We start from the raw sequence: 18,638 nt of genomic DNA on the forward strand, positions 1-18,638 counted from the left end.
CAACCCTGGGGACTCCATAGGGTGGGAGTTGGGGGTGTCTCTTCAGATGCTTCCGAGGGGTGAAACCTCCTAAGATATTCCATGCAGAGGTGTCTCTGCCCCGGGCTCCTGGTCCTCCCTGCCTCTGTGCGAAGGCTCAACAAAGAAACTGAGTGTGTGACCCCCCCTGGCCCCACAGGCATCGCGGGGAACCCAGTGACCTTCAATGAGAATGGAGACGCACCAGGGCGCTATGACATCTACCAGTACCAGTTGCGCAACGGCTCTGCCGAGTACAAGGTCATTGGCTCCTGGACTGACCACCTGCACCTCAGAGTAAGCGCCTGGCAGCAGGGCAGGGAGGGGCCCTGGGGGGATGGGGGTGGAGAGAGGCCCTCCCCTTCCTTCCATACCCTACCCCAGACCTCAGAGGGCCCTCAAGCCCCCCAACCCTAAAATGGAGGAACAGGGCAGCTGGGTTTCTGCTGCCCTTTCTGCCCCTGCCCTTACCCTTGGCCTGTGGCCTCCCTGCCTGCTGCCCTTTTGTGGGGCAAGAACTGTGGACAGATGAGTTCACACCGAAATGTAGGGGCTCGAGGTCTTGGAGGGTGTAGGGAAGAAAAGTGAGGAGCCACAGGGGTGCGTCTGGACAGAGAAGGATGATCTCTTAAGGCAAAGAGCACAGTCAAATCGTGAGATTTCTGGTGTAGGCAGGGAGCTGTTTGAGAGTGACATTCCCAGTGCCATCAGACCACACTGGAAGGCCATCATTTTTTGGGTGTCATGAGGGGACTTCTCCTGGGTCCTCCTGGCCACACTTTCCCAGCTCACGGCTGTCTCAGGGACTTGGTGGCTCCCCCCACTCCAGGTCCTCGTTGCCCCTAGCTGTGAATAAAGCCATGTTTTTGGAGAGAAAGGACCTGTATTTCATCCCCTGAGGAGGGGCCTGTGGACTGGTCTCTACCTCACCAGGAGAAGGGTGAGCCATGCTTGGTGTGGGCACAGTGTGATCTAGGTGGACCAAACAGGCTCAGGAGGCCCAGATTCTGGGGGAGTTGTGTCATGTCCCTGCTGTCCCCTCTTGTAATGATCTCGTCCAGCAGCAAGCCCCTGGAGCTCTTCAAAGCACTTTCTGCCTATGATCTCATTTATCCCCGACAATATTCTAAGTCAGAGGAAATATCTCAGAAAACCCAGCCCGAGGGACGTTCCAAAGGCCACACAACACGGCAGGGACAGAGCCCGTTCCCATAGTGATGCTCCTCGGGTTGCTGAGCGGAGACAGACAGAACAGGGCAGGCGGGAGCTGTGTGGGACAGAACCCAAAAGGAGGCACATCTTATTCTGGTGCAGCGGGTGGAAGGTGGGACAGGGCGGGCAGTGACTCGATTTACCAGCAGCAGCAGCTAATCCTTACTGAGCACCTGCTGTGGAGAGCTACTGTTCTAAGCGTGTGACCTTACTGTGAGGATGACAGCCCTCTGGGGCAGACACTGTTATTAACCCATTCTAAAGGTGTGGTAAGTGAAGGCAAGACTGGGGGGGTGAGGGGTGGCAGTAGTCCCCTCCCCAGTAATACAAGATCCCTCCCCTAGCATGGAGCCGAGGGGCAGGAGGAGGTGAGGTGGGGCTGGTCCTGGACCACCACACCTTCCCCACTCTATCCTGAGCTCTCAGTTTAGGCTGTGCTGGGGGGCCTCCCCTGCCTGCACTGTCTTCCTCCAGGGTGTGAAACTGAGGCGGCCTCATGCTGGTGCCTGGACCTCATAGCTTCTTACTACATTCTACAGAGATTCACCAGCCCCACTGTGGGCCAGCCCTGAGCTGGAGGCTGAAGATGCAGCAGGGAAGTGATTCAAAGCCCCTGCCCTCCTGGGGCTGTTTCAGTGAAATATACAGGGCTTCCAAGTGGAAGCCACAATAAGTCACAGAGGGCACAGTGGCCTCTTATCTGCTGTCTTTGGATCAGGTGGGAAAACAAAGGCCCAGAGAGTTTGTGGTGTCTGCTCAAGGGCACACAGCCAGCTAGCCACAGAGCTGTGATCCCAGGATTGGACTTCATTTACTGCTTTTTCTACTGGAGCTACAGATTTTTCCAGAACACCAACTGTCACCCTCTGTCTCCCTTTCTCCTCTTGCAGTGTCACAGCTCTGGTGCCAGGGATTGTCCCGCCCTGTTGTTCCTGCAGGACGGTGGGTGGCCCTGGTCACTGCAGTGCTCCTTGGCCTCTAGGGGACCACACAACCCTGACATGCCCAGAGCCACAGGACACACCTGCTCCTTAAGGTTTTCTCTCCATCTACTGTGAGGCCGTCTTTGGGTTCCCCACCCTGTCCACCTCATCCCACCTCACTCAGCCTTTTCCTCAGCTCCAAAACCCTCCCCTAGGCCCCGAACCAACTGGTTATTCCTTCTCCAGGAGTGAGCTCCTGGCACAAAGGGCGCATCAGTCTAAGCATAATCTCTTATTACAAGAGCCACTTTATTTAGAACAGCGCGGCTCTAGAGTGTGGTCAGATTCCCTTTGCCCAATGCCTGGAACTCTTTGGAGCTCTCACTCACTTTCCAGAACTTTGTGACCCATGTTCAGTAGGGTATGCCAGCTTCTGGGGCTCCTTTGCTCGCAGTGATTGTGTCTTCAGAGACATACAGCAGTGACTAGCACTCATTTAGAGCGATATGGAAAGAAACGCTAACCCCTGGGCACATGTTAAGTGTCCTCTAAACCATTGTTCATTGTTCCCTGCTGAATCCAACTCCCTGTGCCACCCAGAGGAGGCCCTTGGGTGGCACGTCTCCCACTCGAGTACGCACGTGAATCACCCACAGGGTCTTGTGCAAACCCAGATTCTGAGTCAGTGGGTCTGGGGTGGGCCAAAATGTACATTTCCAAGAAACTCCTGTGTGATGCTGATGCTGCTGGTCTGGGGACCACTGTGAGTAGCAAGGCCTTACGGGCTGGGAGTCAGGACTCCCAGGTTCTCCCTGCCCTGCCATGTGACTCTAGGTTGTCACTGCTGGTCTCTGGGCTCGGTTTCTCCATCTGACCCTTGAGCAGGATTCCCCATTGGTCAGCTGGGTCTGAATCATGCCAGGGAGCTTTATTGAAATACAGCTGTTGGATTCAGCTGATCCAGGTGGGGCCCGGGGAACTGGGTCTTAGCCGTCTCACTGGGTGATCCAGGTGTGAGTCTCCAGGGTGCCAGCCAGTAGGGCGGTCCAGGGCACTAAGCGGCCTGACCTGAGGCCTGCTCCTCTGCGCTGTCGTTGCCAGATAGAGCGGATGCACTGGCCGGGGAGTGGGCAGCAGCTGCCCCGCTCCATCTGCAGCCTGCCCTGCCAGCCAGGCGAGCGGAAGAAGACAGTGAAGGGCATGCCCTGCTGCTGGCACTGTGAGCCCTGCACGGGGTACCAGTACCAGGTGGACCGCTACACCTGCAAGACGTGTCCCTACGACATGCGGCCCACAGAGAACCGCACAGGCTGCCAGCCCATCCCCATCATCAAGCTTGAGTGGGACTCGCCTTGGGCCGTGCTGCCCCTCTTCCTGGCCGTGGTGGGCATCGCCGCCACACTCTTCGTGGTGATCACCTTCGTGCGCTACAACGACACGCCCATTGTCAAGGCCTCGGGCCGCGAGCTGAGCTATGTGCTGCTGGCGGGCATCTTCCTGTGCTACGCCACCACTTTCCTCATGATCGCTGAGCCTGACCTGGGTACCTGCTCCCTGCGCCGGATCTTCCTGGGGCTTGGCATGAGCATCAGCTATGCAGCCCTGCTCACCAAGACCAACCGCATCTACCGCATCTTCGAGCAGGGCAAGCGGTCGGTCAGCGCCCCTCGCTTCATCAGCCCCGCCTCGCAGCTAGCCATCACCTTCAGCCTCATCTCCCTGCAGCTGCTGGGCATCTGTGTGTGGTTTGTGGTGGACCCCTCCCACTCGGTGGTGGACTTCCAGGACCAGCGGACGCTCGACCCCCGCTTCGCCAGGGGCGTGCTCAAGTGCGACATCTCGGACCTGTCGCTCATCTGCCTGCTGGGCTACAGCATGCTGCTTATGGTCACGTGCACCGTGTATGCCATCAAGACGCGCGGCGTGCCCGAGACCTTCAACGAGGCCAAGCCCATCGGCTTCACCATGTACACCACCTGTATTGTCTGGCTCGCTTTCATCCCCATCTTCTTTGGCACCTCGCAGTCAGCTGACAAGGTGAGTGGCCGGGGCCGGGGGCGGGGCAGGGTGGGGTGGAGTGAGGGCAGTGGGCAAGAGACAGCCTCCTGGGGCTGGCTGGCTCTCACGTGGCTCCAGAAATGCCTTCTTTCATGCCTCATTCTGCCTTCCCTCCCTGTCTCGGTGTTTTTCCAGGTTCTGGGTTTCTCTCCTCTCTCCCTCCCTCCCTCTTCTGCTGCCCTGTCTCCCTTTTCTCTCTCTGCCCCCGTCTCTCTCCTTTCGGCTCCCTTCCCGCCTCTCTCTCTGTCTCTCTCCCTCTCCCTCTCCTCTCTTTCCTGTCTCTCATTCCCTGCCTTCCTCACCCCATCTTCTTCTCCTTGCTTTCTCCTTCCCGACTTCCTCGCTCCTCCCTGTCAGCCTGGGGTGCTGCCCCTTCTTTCGTCCTTCATTCTCTTCTAGACTCTCCCTGACCTCTCTCCCTACTCAGTCCCTCTTCCTTTCTGTCTACTCCTCTCTTCCTCCTCCTCTGTCTGCCCTCCTCTCTGCCCTCACACAGGATCCCCGTGGGTCCCTGAGGTGGGTGATATATCGGGTACTCACTTCCTCTCTCCCCAGCCCCAAGCTGCCCTGAAGCCCGTGAGCCAGGGGCCTGGTGATGTCAGCTGAGGGCCCTCCCTCCACTGGCTGGAGCTGCCAAGGGGCCGCCTCCTGCTGGCTCTCTTGGGCCATTCTGCCGGCCTGACCTAAGGGTCTAGACTCACCCCAAAGGCCTCTGCCCACATTACAGCCCCAGCACTGCCTGGGTTCTGGGCGGTGGGGCAGAGGCTATCTTGAAGGATTGCGAGTCACTGAAGTCAGAGGCCAGAGACAGGGAGAATCGGGGCTCCAAGGACCCCACCTCTGTGTCTAACTGTAGGATCCTGGACAGGCTAGCTGGCCTCTCTGCCTCAGTTTCTTCATCAGTAGTTTGGGGCCATGATCCTTCCCCTACGGTTCTTACACGTGTTGCAACAATCACACAGTGTGAGGGGTGTAAAAGCAGTTTACCCACTGTAAGGAGGCGGGAGCTGAGGAGTCTCAGGGTAAGTGGTGGGGACGAGGCCAGAAGAGACCCAGAGCAGAGCAGATGGCATAGGATCCAGAGGCTGTGGGAAGGATGTTGGCTTTTACTGCAAGTGAGAAGGGAGCCCTGGTGGGGTTCTGAGCAGTGAGGGATGTGTTGTGATGTGGGTTTAAAGGACCCCTCTGGCTGCCGAGTAGAGCCCTGAGGAGGGAGAGCCTGGAGTGGGATGGCCAGGGCGGAGGTTACTCTAAGTGATCCTGACAGGAGGTCACCAGCAGCGGCAGTGGTGAGCAGCAGGGGATTTGGCTGTGTCTGGAGGTGGGGCTGGTTGGATTTCTGATGGAGTGCATGTAGGGTAAGAGGTGCAGAGGAGAGTCAAGGATGACTCCACGGTTGTTGGTGTGAGTGACGGGAAGGAAGGAGGGTCTGTGCATTCGGCAGGGGAGATGACAGAGGAGCCTATGGGAGGCAGAGATCAGGAAGTCCTTTGGACGTGCTGGGTTTGGGATGCCTATGAGACATCCAAGTGCAGCTGTTGAGTCAATGGTTGACTATATGAGTCTGAGGTTCAGGGGTGAGGTCCGGGCTGTAGATGTAGTTGGGGGGTCGCCATCCTATGGGCAGCATTTAAAGCCTGAGCCTGGGGGTGAGCTCCTATGGATGGCTGGCATCAGTGAGGCTGCGGTCAAAGCTATCCTGGATGGGTGCACTTCGCCTGGTGGTCATCAGGTACCACAACAATGGGCTAGGGTAGATATCACCATTTCGGTTTACAGATGGAGACATGGAGGCACAGAGAGGTGAAATGACTTGTCTAAGGTCACACAGCCAGTAGGAGGCGCAGCTGGACTTGACCCTGCTCTTTCTAACTTGAGAGCCACACCTGAGCCCACCCCATCCCCTACAGCTCTGGGGCATCTCCCCAACTCTGGGGCCTCCTTGGGAGGTGCCCACCTCTTCTCCAAAAGCTCCTCCAGGACAGGAGCTGTGCCTTCTGCCCTGAATCCCTCGGGCCTGGCGCACAGAGGCGTGTGGCCTGTCTTCCATTGGTGGCCCTGAAAGCTGGGGGTTTTCTATAAGCAGACCTTGAGGCTGGCAGTGAGGTTCCAGGCCGCCCCGCACACCTGAGCCAAAGCCACCAGCCTGTGCAGCTCACACTGTGCGCCAGGTCTCCACCCGCGCAGGCCTGCGGGAGGCCCTCCCTGCTGAGGGCAGGTGCAGGCAGAGGCCCCCATGCCTCGCAGTGCCCTGGGGCCCATGGATCCAGTAGGGGAGGCCACCCAACACCCCAGGGAGCTGGCAGCTTGAGAAATTACCCTCAACAATCCCAGGAGTCCCCTTCCCTCGCCACCTCAGGGAGTAAAGGTACGCAGCTGGGAGGCCGACAGCGTGGTAGTTCAGCCCCTTGCTCCGCCTCCCCACAATTTCCCCGGCTGCCTGCCAGCACATCGCTCCCCAGCATGGTCCCTGTCATCCTGGGTGTCAGACCCGCCCACCTCCACGTGCTGGGGGGCCCAGCCCTCCTCAGAGCACCCTTCCCCCATCTCTCCAGGCAACTCTGCCTGCCTCTGATTTCTCCCCCATTAAGGGCTCCCCTCAGCGCTGATTATGAAAAGGAGCCTCTGAGATGATCTCCTCTGAGGCCCAGAGAGGGGCAGGGAATTGCCCAGAGTTACACAGCAGGCTGGCCTACACCAGCGTGTGTTCATGAGACCCAGCTCTGCCCTTGATGGCGTCGACATGGGGTATGCCCCCCTCTTCTCTGAGCTTCTGAATGAAGCAAGGTTGGAGGAGGTGAGTTCTGAAGTCCCTCTGGTTCAGACCACCAGGCTTCTTAGAAGCTCGGGCAACCCTGGGGTTGTGTCTGTGTTGTGTGATCTCAGCTGTAAGTGGCCCCAATGAAAGGCTCCTAGGCTGAAAAACAGAATAGAACAGAATACTGTACTCAGGGCTGGCTTTCAGGGCTGGTGCAAAATGAAAATGAAGTTCCTTTGTTCAAAAATTATTTAGGATTCAAGATGGCAGTGGCAAAGCATTAAACCCAGCGTGCATGCCCATGGAAGGAACTCCGTGTCAGTGGAAGGGGCCCAGCATCCCTCAGTGGGTCGGGGCAGAGTGGGATCTGGAACCCATGCCGCTGGCCCTCACACAGGGTTGTGTCCCCAACAGGGCTCACTCTGCTCAGAGAGGGGGCCTCTACCCCATCCCACCAACACCGTATTGGCCCAGCCGTACCTACCCCCAGCAACAAGTTGGGGGTAAAGGGCCTAAGATGGATATCTGTCCTGGAAATATACCCTTATACCCAAGAATCCCCAGTGTAAAAGGAGAGACACCCCTGCCCTCAGGGAAACCCCAATCTAATGGAGGAGACACTGTCCCCAGGGGACTCCCAGTCCAATGGTGAAGACCCAGATAACAAGCCTGTTGCTTAGCCCAGATCTCCCAGATCTCCCTTGTTTTCCCCAAGGGTCTGTGGTGATACTCTGGAGCTGTCCCCTTCCACCCCTTCTGCCCTGGCCACTGGCGCCATCTCAGAAGGTGGGAGTGGTGGCCAGCACCCTCCCACGGGTTTGTCATGACCTTTCCCAGTCCGCACGCTGGGAGGCAGCACTGTGCCCATGGGAGAGAGTGTGGGTTGCGTGTGAGGACTGGGAATGACTGTCTGTGTTTTCAGAGGGGTGTGTGCTGCTCACTAGGGAAATGGCTCTCATTTTCCCGGGCCTGGGACGTTTTCTGAATGGTGGCAAATGAAGCGGCCTCTGCACGCTCCCAGCCTCCTTCTCCCCGGTGCTGTGTAAGTTTCACGTGGCTTCGCAGCCTGCGCTTGGGTAGCCTTGTGGTTCGGGTGAGGTAGGTGCTATCATCTTACCACACTGATGAGAAAACTGAGGGCCAGAGATGGGATGAGACTTTCTCAGGGTCACATACCTCTTTCCCCTCGGACCCTAGGGCTTCTCCAGCCCCTCTCTCAAAGGTAGGAAAGCCAGGGAAGGGTGGCTGGAATGGAGGCCCTCAGATCCAGGTCGTGAGGTATTTATGGAGAGGAGCAGGGGATGGAGGGGAACATGAGGACGGGAAGACGTGGCTCCTACCTTCAGAAGGCTACCAGATGAGGCTAGGGCCCCTGTGACCCCCAGAGGCAAGTCCAGACCCAGGTCCCCCACTGCTGGGCTGAGTGCAAGGAATGAATGGTGTTGTGGGGGACTGGCTAGAACTGGGGGTTAGGGAGAGCTTCCTGGAGGAGGTGGTACATCAGCTAGGCCCTGGGGGAGGCCGCCCAGGCCTGGAAATGGCAGATTGAGGGAGCAGAGCATTTCCTGTTTTCCCCATGCCCAAACCTGGGGGCCTCCACCCTGGCTGAGGTGGGCAGAGGGGGCAGCTGAGTCCTGGAGGACCAGGAGCGAGGGAGGAGGCAGGGAGGGGATCCCAGGCTGGGGCAGTGGGAATTGTCGGGCCCTGCCTGGAAGGACCCATGATTGAAGAACGGATTACCCGACACCCAGATTAATGGACTTTCATTTTGCTAAACATCTGTCACCGTTAGTGCTGGTGAGTGAGCGTGAAATGAGCTTTGACTGCACTGCCATCTCTGGCTCATGACAGGCGCTGTGGCTCCTGTGCCAACTGCCTGCTCTCACAGGGTGGCGTGGAGGGCCTGGGTGAGGGGACGTGCCATGGCCAGTGGGAGCTACTACAAGGCACACACAGATATTCCTTTCCCTCCCAGCCCTGGGCAGGGGCTGCTCCCAAGGAGGGTCAGCTGTCCCCTGAGGGTCCCTCCTCTGGGGGCCTCCACCAAACAGCACATACCAGTGGCAAACACTTCTGTGCACTCACCATGTGCCAGATATTATTTTACAAGCGTTTACCATTTATTAAGTCATTTGAAACTCATTACAGCCCTGTGTAGTAAGTATATGCCCATATTGCACCTGAGGAAACTGAGGCACAAGGATGTGACTTGTCCAGGATCACACAGAGTGATGAAGCCAGACTGAATCCAGAGATTCTGGTCCAAATTCCCAGCTCTATATCACGCACCACTCCCTTCTGCCCAAGCCAGCGGGACACAGGGCGGGGTCCTCGGCTCTGTCTGTTTCTGGGGTGGGCCTCAGACAGGGCCCCCATGAGGCCAGGGCAGTGCCCGCCCTGACGCCGTCCCCGGCCCGCCCCCAGCTGTACATCCAGACGACGACGCTGACGGTCTCGGTGAGTCTGAGCGCCTCGGTGTCCCTGGGGATGCTCTACATGCCCAAGGTCTACATCATCCTCTTCCACCCGGAGCAGAACGTGCCCAAGCGCAAGCGCAGCCTCAAAGCTGTCGTCACCGCCGCCACCATGTCCAACAAGTTCACGCAGAAGGGCAGCTTCCGGCCCAACGGCGAGGCCAAGTCCGAGCTCTGCGAGAACCTGGAAACCCCAGGTGAGCGCTTGGCCCCGCCCCTCTCCCTCCCTGGGTGGGCCCCAGCCCCTCTCCCTCCCTGGGTGGGCCCCACCCCTTCCTGGAGAAGGCCAACCCCCTACCCAACCCCACCCTAAACCTGGTCCTATGGGGGCATTGGGAGAGCCCTGAGGCCGCAGGTGAGCGACTTCCCACCCAGAGGAGCTCCAGAGAACCTTGAGGCACCAGCTTAGCCCCCTGTGCCCCATCCCATCCTGGTAGCCCGGCTCTCAGGGTCCCGCCCCACACATGCCCTCCCCAACCATAGCCTGCTTCTTCCTAGGATCTCTGCCCACCTAGGGGGAGGCCATGGGGAGCCTCATTCAGGCAGGGTGACGTGAGACCCTGGGATTTCTCTGCCTTGGCGTCCACACCTGGGCCTTTGCCCTTTCAGTCCCCTGGGGAAGGGGTTGTCCAGAGGGCCCCTGCTCTCTGGCCCTTCGGTAGCCTGGGAGTGGTGGCCCTGGTACTAGAACAGCTGAAGCCACTTGGCTTGGCTTTGCCCAGCCCCCTCTGGCAGGGCCCTGAGAGGTGGGGACTCAGAAAACGGGCACTGGGATGTGTACGTGAGGGGTATGGTGGGGAGGGCAGCCTGCAGAGTGGTGGTTCTCTAGGGTGTGTCCAAGGAGACCTCAGCTGTAGAGGGTTGTACTTTGAGAGGGATGAGGGAGGGGAAGATGCAGGGCCCTCAGCATCCGAGGGGCAGGCCCAGGGTCTAGGCCTGGACCAGACTGGTCCTTCAGAGGTTAAGAGATGTGCACAGGACAGAGCAAGGCCAGCATCTTTGCCAACCTCCCTATCCTCCCTGGAGCCAGCCCTAGGCGTGATAAGAAGGGACGGAGAGGAGAGAGGGGCAGGGCATGTGAGGGGCATGTTAGGTGTCAGGGGACCAGTAATAGCGGTGACTGTTTCTTGAACCCTGACTATTGGCCACACCTACCACATACCAGTTTTCATCTTCACAGCAACCTGGAAAGGCAGGTATTTTTAATCATTTGTAGGATATAGATGAGAAAAAGGGAGGCTCAGAAAAGTGAGGGATTTAACCAGGCCACACAGCAGCAAGGCTGGACCTGACCACTGTCCCGTCTCCTTGGACAGACTGAGGCCTCTGGTCTGGGCCAAGCCACAGCCTCCAGCCTCTGGGGTGGGCCTCCGTAGGCCTCACACCCCATCGCTCCTGGGTAGGCAGGCATCGAGGGGTTGCTGTGGTCACCCCTGCCCCACAGCAGAACTTGGCTTCTTCCCTGGACACCCTGTAAGTGCCCCAGTGATATAAATGGCAGTTCCTCCTGCCTCCCCACTCTCTGAGAGTCTTAGGGGGCTCCCATCGGTGGGGGAGGAGGAGAAGAGCCCCTCTCTCCAGGAGAGGTTCAGATCCTGGTGGTACCTGCGGGTAGCACTCTGTTTCCTCCCTCTAGCACTGGGGGAAGGGCTGGAGGTGGGCTTTGTTGATGGCACCAGAGGGACATAGGCTAGCACAGGCTCCAGAGAGAGCCCCTTTGTCACCTACCAAGAGGTCAGGAGAAACAGGAGACCTCGACTCACAGGTGTTTGGGCTGGGGTGGCATCTCTTACGGGCTCCCCGCCCGGGGACTCTGGGGGATCTTCCCTTCTCAGCATCATTCCCACCTGTAGAGAATATCAACCGTGGAAAGGAGGGAAGTCCCTTCCCAGATCCAAACAGGATTTTCCACTTCCCAGAGCTCTCTCCCCTTTGAGTGATCTTCACAGTCCTGTGAGGCCTGGATTGGGCTGTCTCCCCAGCTGAAGCCCAGAGAGGGTGAGTGACTCTCCTGAGGTCACATAGCAAGGTGGTGACTGGCTGGTCCCTCCCAAAGTCTTTCCCCTGACCCTGACTTCATATGGCCCCCCTATCTCTGGGGGCCCCATTCTCTGTGCTGAGCAGCTGACCTGGCTTCTGACATGCCCTTCCTTTGATTCATACCCCTGATGAGCCTCTGTTGGCTAAATCCTTCACCGATTGACGTCTGGTTCTCTCCAGTCCTGTTCCTCCTCCCACAGTGCTGGCTTTCCTTTTCCTACAGCCTTCAGATGCCCCGTGAGCCCTCCTCTCTGCGATGAGAAGGGCCAGTGTCCTCATGGGCCTCCCTACCTCTGACCTTTCATGTCCACCCAGATGTGCAGAAACCCCAAATGCAGCCCCTCACCAGGCCCTTCCATCCTGAGCAGGGACCCCTTGCTGCTCCCTGCACCACACTCCTGACTTCCATTTTCCTCCTTCCCACGGAGACCCACCCTTCCTGGGTCCCATCCCTCAAGGCCCTACTCTGCTAGTGCAGAGCCCTGCTCCAGGGCTCATGAGAGTCAGCTCTGGAGACCACGAGGGTCTTATTGGAGATAGCACCCTGACCCCAGAGTGGGGCGATCACGGTGCTGTGACTGGCCAGAGGGGACCACAAGGTGGGGCTGTCACAGAGAGTGCTGATGGCACCTCATTGACATTGTTGCCTCCGCCTCTGCTCAGGCTCGTCACCTGGGGGCAGGGGACAATTACTCACCCCTGCCAGATGAGGAGGGTTGTGGCCCCTGCATCCTGCAAGGGAATGGTGAGAGCTTCCCCCACACCCTCAGGAAGGACCGGAGACCAGTGCTTCTCACCCTGACTGTCAGCGCAGTGACAACAGGGGCCATGGAGGCGCCGGACGGGAGTGGGGTGATTAATTCTGGGAACAGCCAGATCGAGGGGGTGTGAGCAGGGGGAGTGGGGAGGTGTCACTCCTGTGGAGCAGGGACATTTTTCACTCTGTCACTGGCAGGCCACGTATCTTTAAACAAACAACAGAATAAATAATTCAAGGGCCCGATTGCAGGCAGATTAGGCAGAAACACAGGGCCGACAAATGGGGGCTGCCAGCTCGTGCCTGCTGCTGCCCAGCTAATTGTTATCTGAGGCAGCGGAGACTGAAAGCCCGCAGCAAGGGCCTGTCATCAGCAGGGGATGGATGGGGGCCCTCTGCCCACACCCCTTCCCGCTATGCTGTGGATACCCCTGGAGTGTCGCTATCCCCATCCTGTCCTCATCGTTGTGTCCTCAGACTTGCTCCCTTGCCCACCATTTTGCAGGGCTTAAAGAGTATTTCCATCTACTCCATGGCCGAGAGCAGCCAAGGGTTTATTATCACCCCATTTTACAGATGAGGGAGTTGAAGCTCTGAGAGGTTCAATTTGTTAGGAAGGCCACCTGGCAGGTGCTGAGATCCCCTAAACTGGTGAGGGCAGGCCTGGACTGCAAGTGTCCAGAGTCTTGGCCAGAACTCACAGTTAACTCCTGGGGTCAGCCTCCCTGCTCCCATTTTCCAGATGGTCAGACTGAGGCCCCACTAAAGGACTCTGGGGCCCCTGGCTTACAGCTGAGGGCCGAATGTGCTTCCAGGTTCTGAAACCCACAGACTGGATTTTCTAGAGGAGGCAGCGCTGGTCTTAGAGGGAGAATAGGTACCCAGCTGTCCCTCACCTCCCTGCCACTCTCTCATCCCCCACCTGCTCTCGGTGCCCCCACTGCTGCCCTCAGTCGCCCATTTCCTGCAGTCAGTGGAGATTTTGCTGCTGCTGCCCCTGTAGAGGTTTTCCTTCACCTATGAGCCAGGAGCTGCTGACGGGTTTACAGCTTTGGAAACTCAATTTTATCAGTTCACCCAAGGGGTGATGGAGCCCTGGGGAATTGATTCTCACCAGCCTGGCCTACAGGCGCGTAATTCACAGAGCCAGCTGCTGGCTCTTTTGCTGATGGTGAGGGAGAGTGTGGGGTAGAGATGTAGGGGTGGCGGAAGCCCCTCAGGGAAAGAAGTCTAAGCAAAAAGGACCACTCCTGTCGTGTCACAGGCAGGGCAGGGAAGGAGCTGCCTGAGGTCATGGGTGGGGGTGGGGTGGGGTGGGGTGCAGGTAGAGGCCCCTGTCAGCAGAGCTGTCCTCCCTCACACCATCCACCTCCCTTTCAGCACCTTCTGCCATCCCCGGGCCCAGCCTCCAGTTGCTCAGCTTCCTTCCCAAGTGCGCCCAAGCCCAGGCCCCTCCTGGATGCTGTCCCATCAAAACCACCCCATGGATGGTCCTTCTCCCCTCTTGGTCAACCAGCATCCTGGAGGGACACGGGCCATTTTAGAAATGAAGTGGGAGTTCTTTACATAAGGGGTGTGCTCTTCTTAATATTGTCCTGGATGTCATGGGCACAATTTCCTTCCAGTAGCATCCGTCTGAGTGGCACCTAAACCTTGAAACTTCCCTGCCACTGCCCAGTGCAGTGATTGTTCATTCTCTGCTTGAACATTTCTGCTGACGGGGACTATTTCAGCTCACCTACTGCATAAGGCCACCCACTCCGCCCTCAGCTCAGGCCTGGAGAAGGTTCTTCCTTGAGCTCAGCTGCACTCTGATCCTCCTGCCTCCCCCATGGTCCCATGGTGTCCCCTTTGCTCACTCTACATACCAGCAACTTTGCTTCTTCCCACACTCAAGGGACCCCACGTCCCCCCGCCCCTTCCCGAGAGTGGGACACAGTAGTCCTGCCTGTATTTGTGGGCTTCCAGTTCTGCTGCTGTGACAAAGAAGCCCCAGGACAGAGTGGCTCACATCAGACAAATGTTTGTTCCTCTCTGATATTGTAGTACACGGTGGGTGGGTGGGAGCGGGGACCCTAGTTCCTTCCATTTTATCATTCCATCATCTCCTGGAGGGTTGTCCTGTCCTCGTGGCTGAGGCTGGTTGACTTTAGTGTCTTTTCTGCCCACAGAGGGGAGAAGAGGAAGTACAGGGGAAACAATACCTTGTAAACAAATAACATGGGAGCCGCACACAGCCCTTGACACACGTCATCAGCAGGAACGTTGTCATGCAGGGCCACGCGGGGCCGCAAGGGAGTCAGGGAAATGTGGTCCTTAACCTTGGTGATCACGAGCCCAGGGGAAACCGGGAAAGGAGGGTTGGGGTTGGTCAGCATGCAGCCCACCAAGCTGCTCCCCTCAATGTCCTTCTCCAGTCACATGCCCCTGGCGGTGCCTGGCAGGTGCACCTCCTTTTCTGAGCTGTCAGGATCCTGACGGAGTCAAGACAGTTTTAGGACAAAAGATGCTGTGATTTTCTCCCATCTGGTCTTCTCTCTTGACACCAGCAGAGCAGCCCCACCCCAGGGAGCAATTCCACCCTTGATTACTCTCATGGGGCGGTGCTCCAGGCCACCAAGGGAGACCCTCTGCCTCGTCAGAACAGGACAAAACTAGGACCTGGCTGGTGCCTCACCCCTCTGACCTCAGTACCTCATTTTTCAAACAGGGGTGATGCTTCTTTGGCCCCTCCCTAGGCTGCTGTGTGGTGCAGACCCCAGTGGGTTGGAGGTGGGGGCACCCCTGCTGCTCAGGCAAGCTCATGTTACCTGGCTGTGGGTGGGGAAAGGAGGCTGGGGTCAGGGAATAGGAGACACCCAGACGTGCAGCCACTGGTGAACATGGGCCAGAGGGACAGGTGCAGGTATGGGAGGCTCAAGGCTGAGGCAAGACAGGACACCCAGAAATGGGAAGGGTGGCTGCACAGAGGGCTGAGGGGGTGCCTGGATGACTTCTGTTTCCCTTGGACCTGGGGAGAAGGTGGAGGCAGGCAGACACAGCAGTTCCTAGCCTCACAGGTCCCCTCTCTGGTTCCACTATTCATCTCCTCTGTCTCCATTCCCCATGCACCTCCCCTAGGCTGCTGGTCTTGTCTGTTCTTCGAGTCTTCTCTTCCAGAGTGTGTGTGTTGAACTTCTGAAAAACTCTCCCTTGATACTTTCAGGCTATGTAATTATATCCCAAATAAAAATGATTCTTTTAAAGTGGGGTGGAGTCAGGAGGCAACAGGGACTCTGGTGGGGGGAGGTGCTCACAGAGGGGTCTACCTGGAGGACAAAGTGAAGAGGGAAGGGCCCTCCAGGCACACACGGGTGGGAGCGGGCGGGGTATGCTGGGAGACCGGGTTGGGCTGGCGCATGGTCTGGGGGATGCTCAGTTCAGGAGTCTGGACTTGATGCTGTGGGCAGGGCCATCCTTGTGCGGAAGAGGGGTTGGAAGAAGCCAGGGCCTGACTCCTTGGTACCCCTGGTGTCTCTCGTTCCAGCGCTGGCCACTAAACAGACCTACGTCACCTACACCAACCATGCAATCTAGCTAGGCCACTGGAGCCGCACAGGAGGAGGAGGACGGAGACCCTCGTGGATGGTGCGTCGGGCCAGGGCCATGCCCAGGGGCCCCGCTGATGTCCTCCCTGCCCGTGGGCGCCCATGGATGTGGCTTGGTGCTGAGGACAGCAGAGCCCCCGGTGGTCACTGCTGGGCAGCCTGGGCAAGCCGGGTGGGTAACAGGAGGTGGATGAGGGGCCGAGGCCGCTTCAGGCCACCCCAAGATCCTGTGTCTTGGGCCAAGGCCCCTCTCAGCCCCAAACCACAGGGGCTCAGGTTGTGGGGGCCCTAGTGCTGTCCCGTGTCCCTGCCTGTCCTATTGGTGACCTCTGTCTGTCTCGATCCCTGTCTTAATTTTCTCTTCTCTCCTCGAAGCACCTTTTCTCTCTCTGTGTCTCTATCTTCTTTCTGCCTCTGCCTTTTCTCCCTCACGCGGTCTCCATCTCCAGCGCTCCGTTGTCTTTCCACTGGTCCTCCACCCGGTCTCTCCTCTTGTGCACTTTTATTTCCCGTCCTCAGCCCTCTGCTCGTCTTCATTTAGGTCCACCGTTGCTCTCTCTCCCTGCTGTCTTTTCCTGATTCACCAAATCTTCCATGCCACAAAAGAGAAAAAAAGGAAAAAAAAAATCAAACCCCCTAAAAGCCGAAACAAAAACAGATCTCGAGTGTGTTGCCAAGTGCTGCGTCCTCCTGGTGGCCTCTGTGTGTCCCCGCGGCCCGCAGCTTGCCCGCCTGCCCCCGCCCGTCTGCCGTGTGTCCTGCCCGCCTGCCCGCCTGCCCCTCCTGCCGATGACACGGAGTTCAGTGCCTGGGTGTTTGGTGATGGTTATTGATGACAATGTGTAGCGCATGATTGTTTTTATACCAAGAACATTTCTAATTAAAATAAACACATGGTTTTGCACCCTGGCTCCATATCCACTGAGGGTCCTGCAGTGGACCACGGGCTCAACCTACAGCTGGAGGGCCTGGTGTTAGAGGGAATGAGGAACTGGGTGATAGAGATCTAGGGCTGGGGGGCGGTGGGGGCTGCTCCCTGGGCCAGCATCGAGTGGGGTCTTAGAGAGGCCTTGGGCAGGGAGGGGCCAGGGCACTGTGGGAGATTCCAGAAATCAACCCCTGGGGGTCCCCTAAGTAAGGGGGATGCTCTGTCCCTGTCCTCTGTCCTGCAGCCCCTAAGGAAGATACCACTTCTGCCCTGCCTCTCCTCTGGCTCACATCTGTCACATCTGGGACCCCACCCTGCCATCCCATAATCTGGGCCCCTCCTCTCCTTCCAGCCAGGACACTTGCCTCTTGAGAAATTGCCTTCCAGGGCTCCCAGCACCCACAGGCCTCACCCCTGCCTTTCCTGTCTCCAGGTCACAGGTGCTCAGATGACGAGTGACTCCTGGAGATCAGTGTGTGGTGTGTGCCCAGGTGGGCCAGGTGCACAGCATGGGTGTGTGTGTCCCCAGCCCTGTGTGTGTGTGCTCCTGCACCTCTGTATACATACTTGTTTGTCTTATGTGAGCGTTTCTCCATTTATGCCCAAGTGGGTGTGAGTCCACATGGCACCCATGTCATGATGCCCGTCCTGGGCTGGTGGCAAGTGTGTGAGTGTGTTCACGGCAGCTGTGTGCTTCTGTGGCAGGTTGAGAGGCAGGGAGTGTGACAGCTTAGGGGCTGGGCCCTGCCAGGGGTAAATTATAGAGCCGGCGGCACAATGAGGCCACAGTCAGCAGCTGGAGCCCGGGCTGCCCGTGCTGCCCCTCCTGCCCCTTCCTGCCCACCCCCAGGACCCGCACCCCCTTCCACCTCCTCTGCTACCTGACTAGGGTGTGGGGTGCGGAGGCCAAGGGCCTGGGAGGACCTGGGCGGGGGGCAGGCAGGGAGTAGGTGTGGAAGTGTGCATAGAGGTGAGGCTGGGGCAGTAAATCACGCCACGTGTTAGTGCTCCTCTGCTAAGTGGAGTTAAGCCCATCTACTCCTGGGGGGAGGGCTGGCCTCGCACACACCTGTGCTCAGGAATCTGCCCTCCCCAAGGCTCGTGTGTGCCTGCGTGTGCAGCACCTACTATAGGCTCAGTAAATATTTGTGTAAGGGAAGGAGAGGGGATCATCTTGCTCTTGCAGGATGGTCCCTTAGACTGCGACCTGGAATAGATCCTCCCCAGTGCCCCAGTGTAATCAGGCAAATCTAGGGTGTCAGACCAAGAGCATTTTCCACAGGCATCTGCTGTGCAGCCCAGTGGGCCAGATGAGTCAGTGTTCCAGTGGCAGAACCTTCAGATCAGCATCAGCATCCCTGGGGACTTGTTAGAAAATCAAGTTATGGGCCCGTCAGGCCTGCTGGACTGGAAGCTCTGGGGGTGGGGTCCCAAGGTCCCTTTTACAGGTCCTGCAGGTCACTTCAGTGTAAGGCCAAGTTTGAGAACAAGTGCTTAAAACTAACTGTGTGTTGAAAGGCCAATACGTGGGGTTGAAATATGTTTGGGGGAACAGGGGAAGGGTGGAGTTCAGGCCTAGGGTTACCAGGGACTGGGGGTGTTCCTGGGACGCAGGACTTTACGCAGTGGTAAAACCAGGAAAGTCCTGGAAAAACTAAACAAATCTGATAAGGCCCCTTTCCTTATTTAAGAGATATTAAGTACCTACTACAGGCCAGGTCCTGGGTGTGCAGTGATGAACCAGCCAGGTGTGGTAACAGACCTTGGGGTTTTTGTAGCCAGGAGGGAACAGTGCCACTCAGGAGCTTTCTGTGGATCAATACCCAGACTAGGTTGCTACCAGCCCTGAGCAGAAGCCCACTAAGCTGCCAGGCTGGCTGGGC

The 18,638-nt window shown here is 57.9% G+C and overlaps 1 protein-coding gene across 9 annotated transcripts in view; it reads left to right on the forward strand.

Moving 5' to 3' along the window:
• GRM4 (glutamate metabotropic receptor 4) overlaps positions 1-16,731 on the forward strand; it is a 141,408-nt gene extending 124,677 nt beyond the window's left edge. For 5 of the 9 annotated variants that reach the window (XM_072945225.1, XM_072945222.1, XM_072945224.1 and 2 more), the window contains 4 exons: positions 179-315; positions 3,255-4,190; positions 9,394-9,640; positions 15,767-16,731. In XM_072945225.1, the coding sequence (XP_072801326.1) occupies positions 179-315; positions 3,255-4,190; positions 9,394-9,640; positions 15,767-15,816 (1,370 nt within the window). In that variant the 3' untranslated portion in view covers positions 15,817-16,731. Of the gene's footprint in view, positions 1-178; positions 316-3,254; positions 4,191-9,393; positions 9,641-11,362; positions 11,442-15,766 lie in introns of all 9 variants that reach the window. The other 4 variants (XR_012062208.1, XR_012062209.1, XM_031688409.2 and 1 more) reach the window with 4 other exon arrangements.
• The last annotated feature ends 1,907 nt before the right edge of the window (positions 16,732-18,638 follow it).

The sequence above is a fragment of the Vicugna pacos genome, chromosome 20 (genome assembly GCF_048564905.1).
Source record: "Vicugna pacos chromosome 20, VicPac4, whole genome shotgun sequence".
NCBI lineage: Eukaryota > Metazoa > Chordata > Mammalia > Artiodactyla > Camelidae > Vicugna > Vicugna pacos.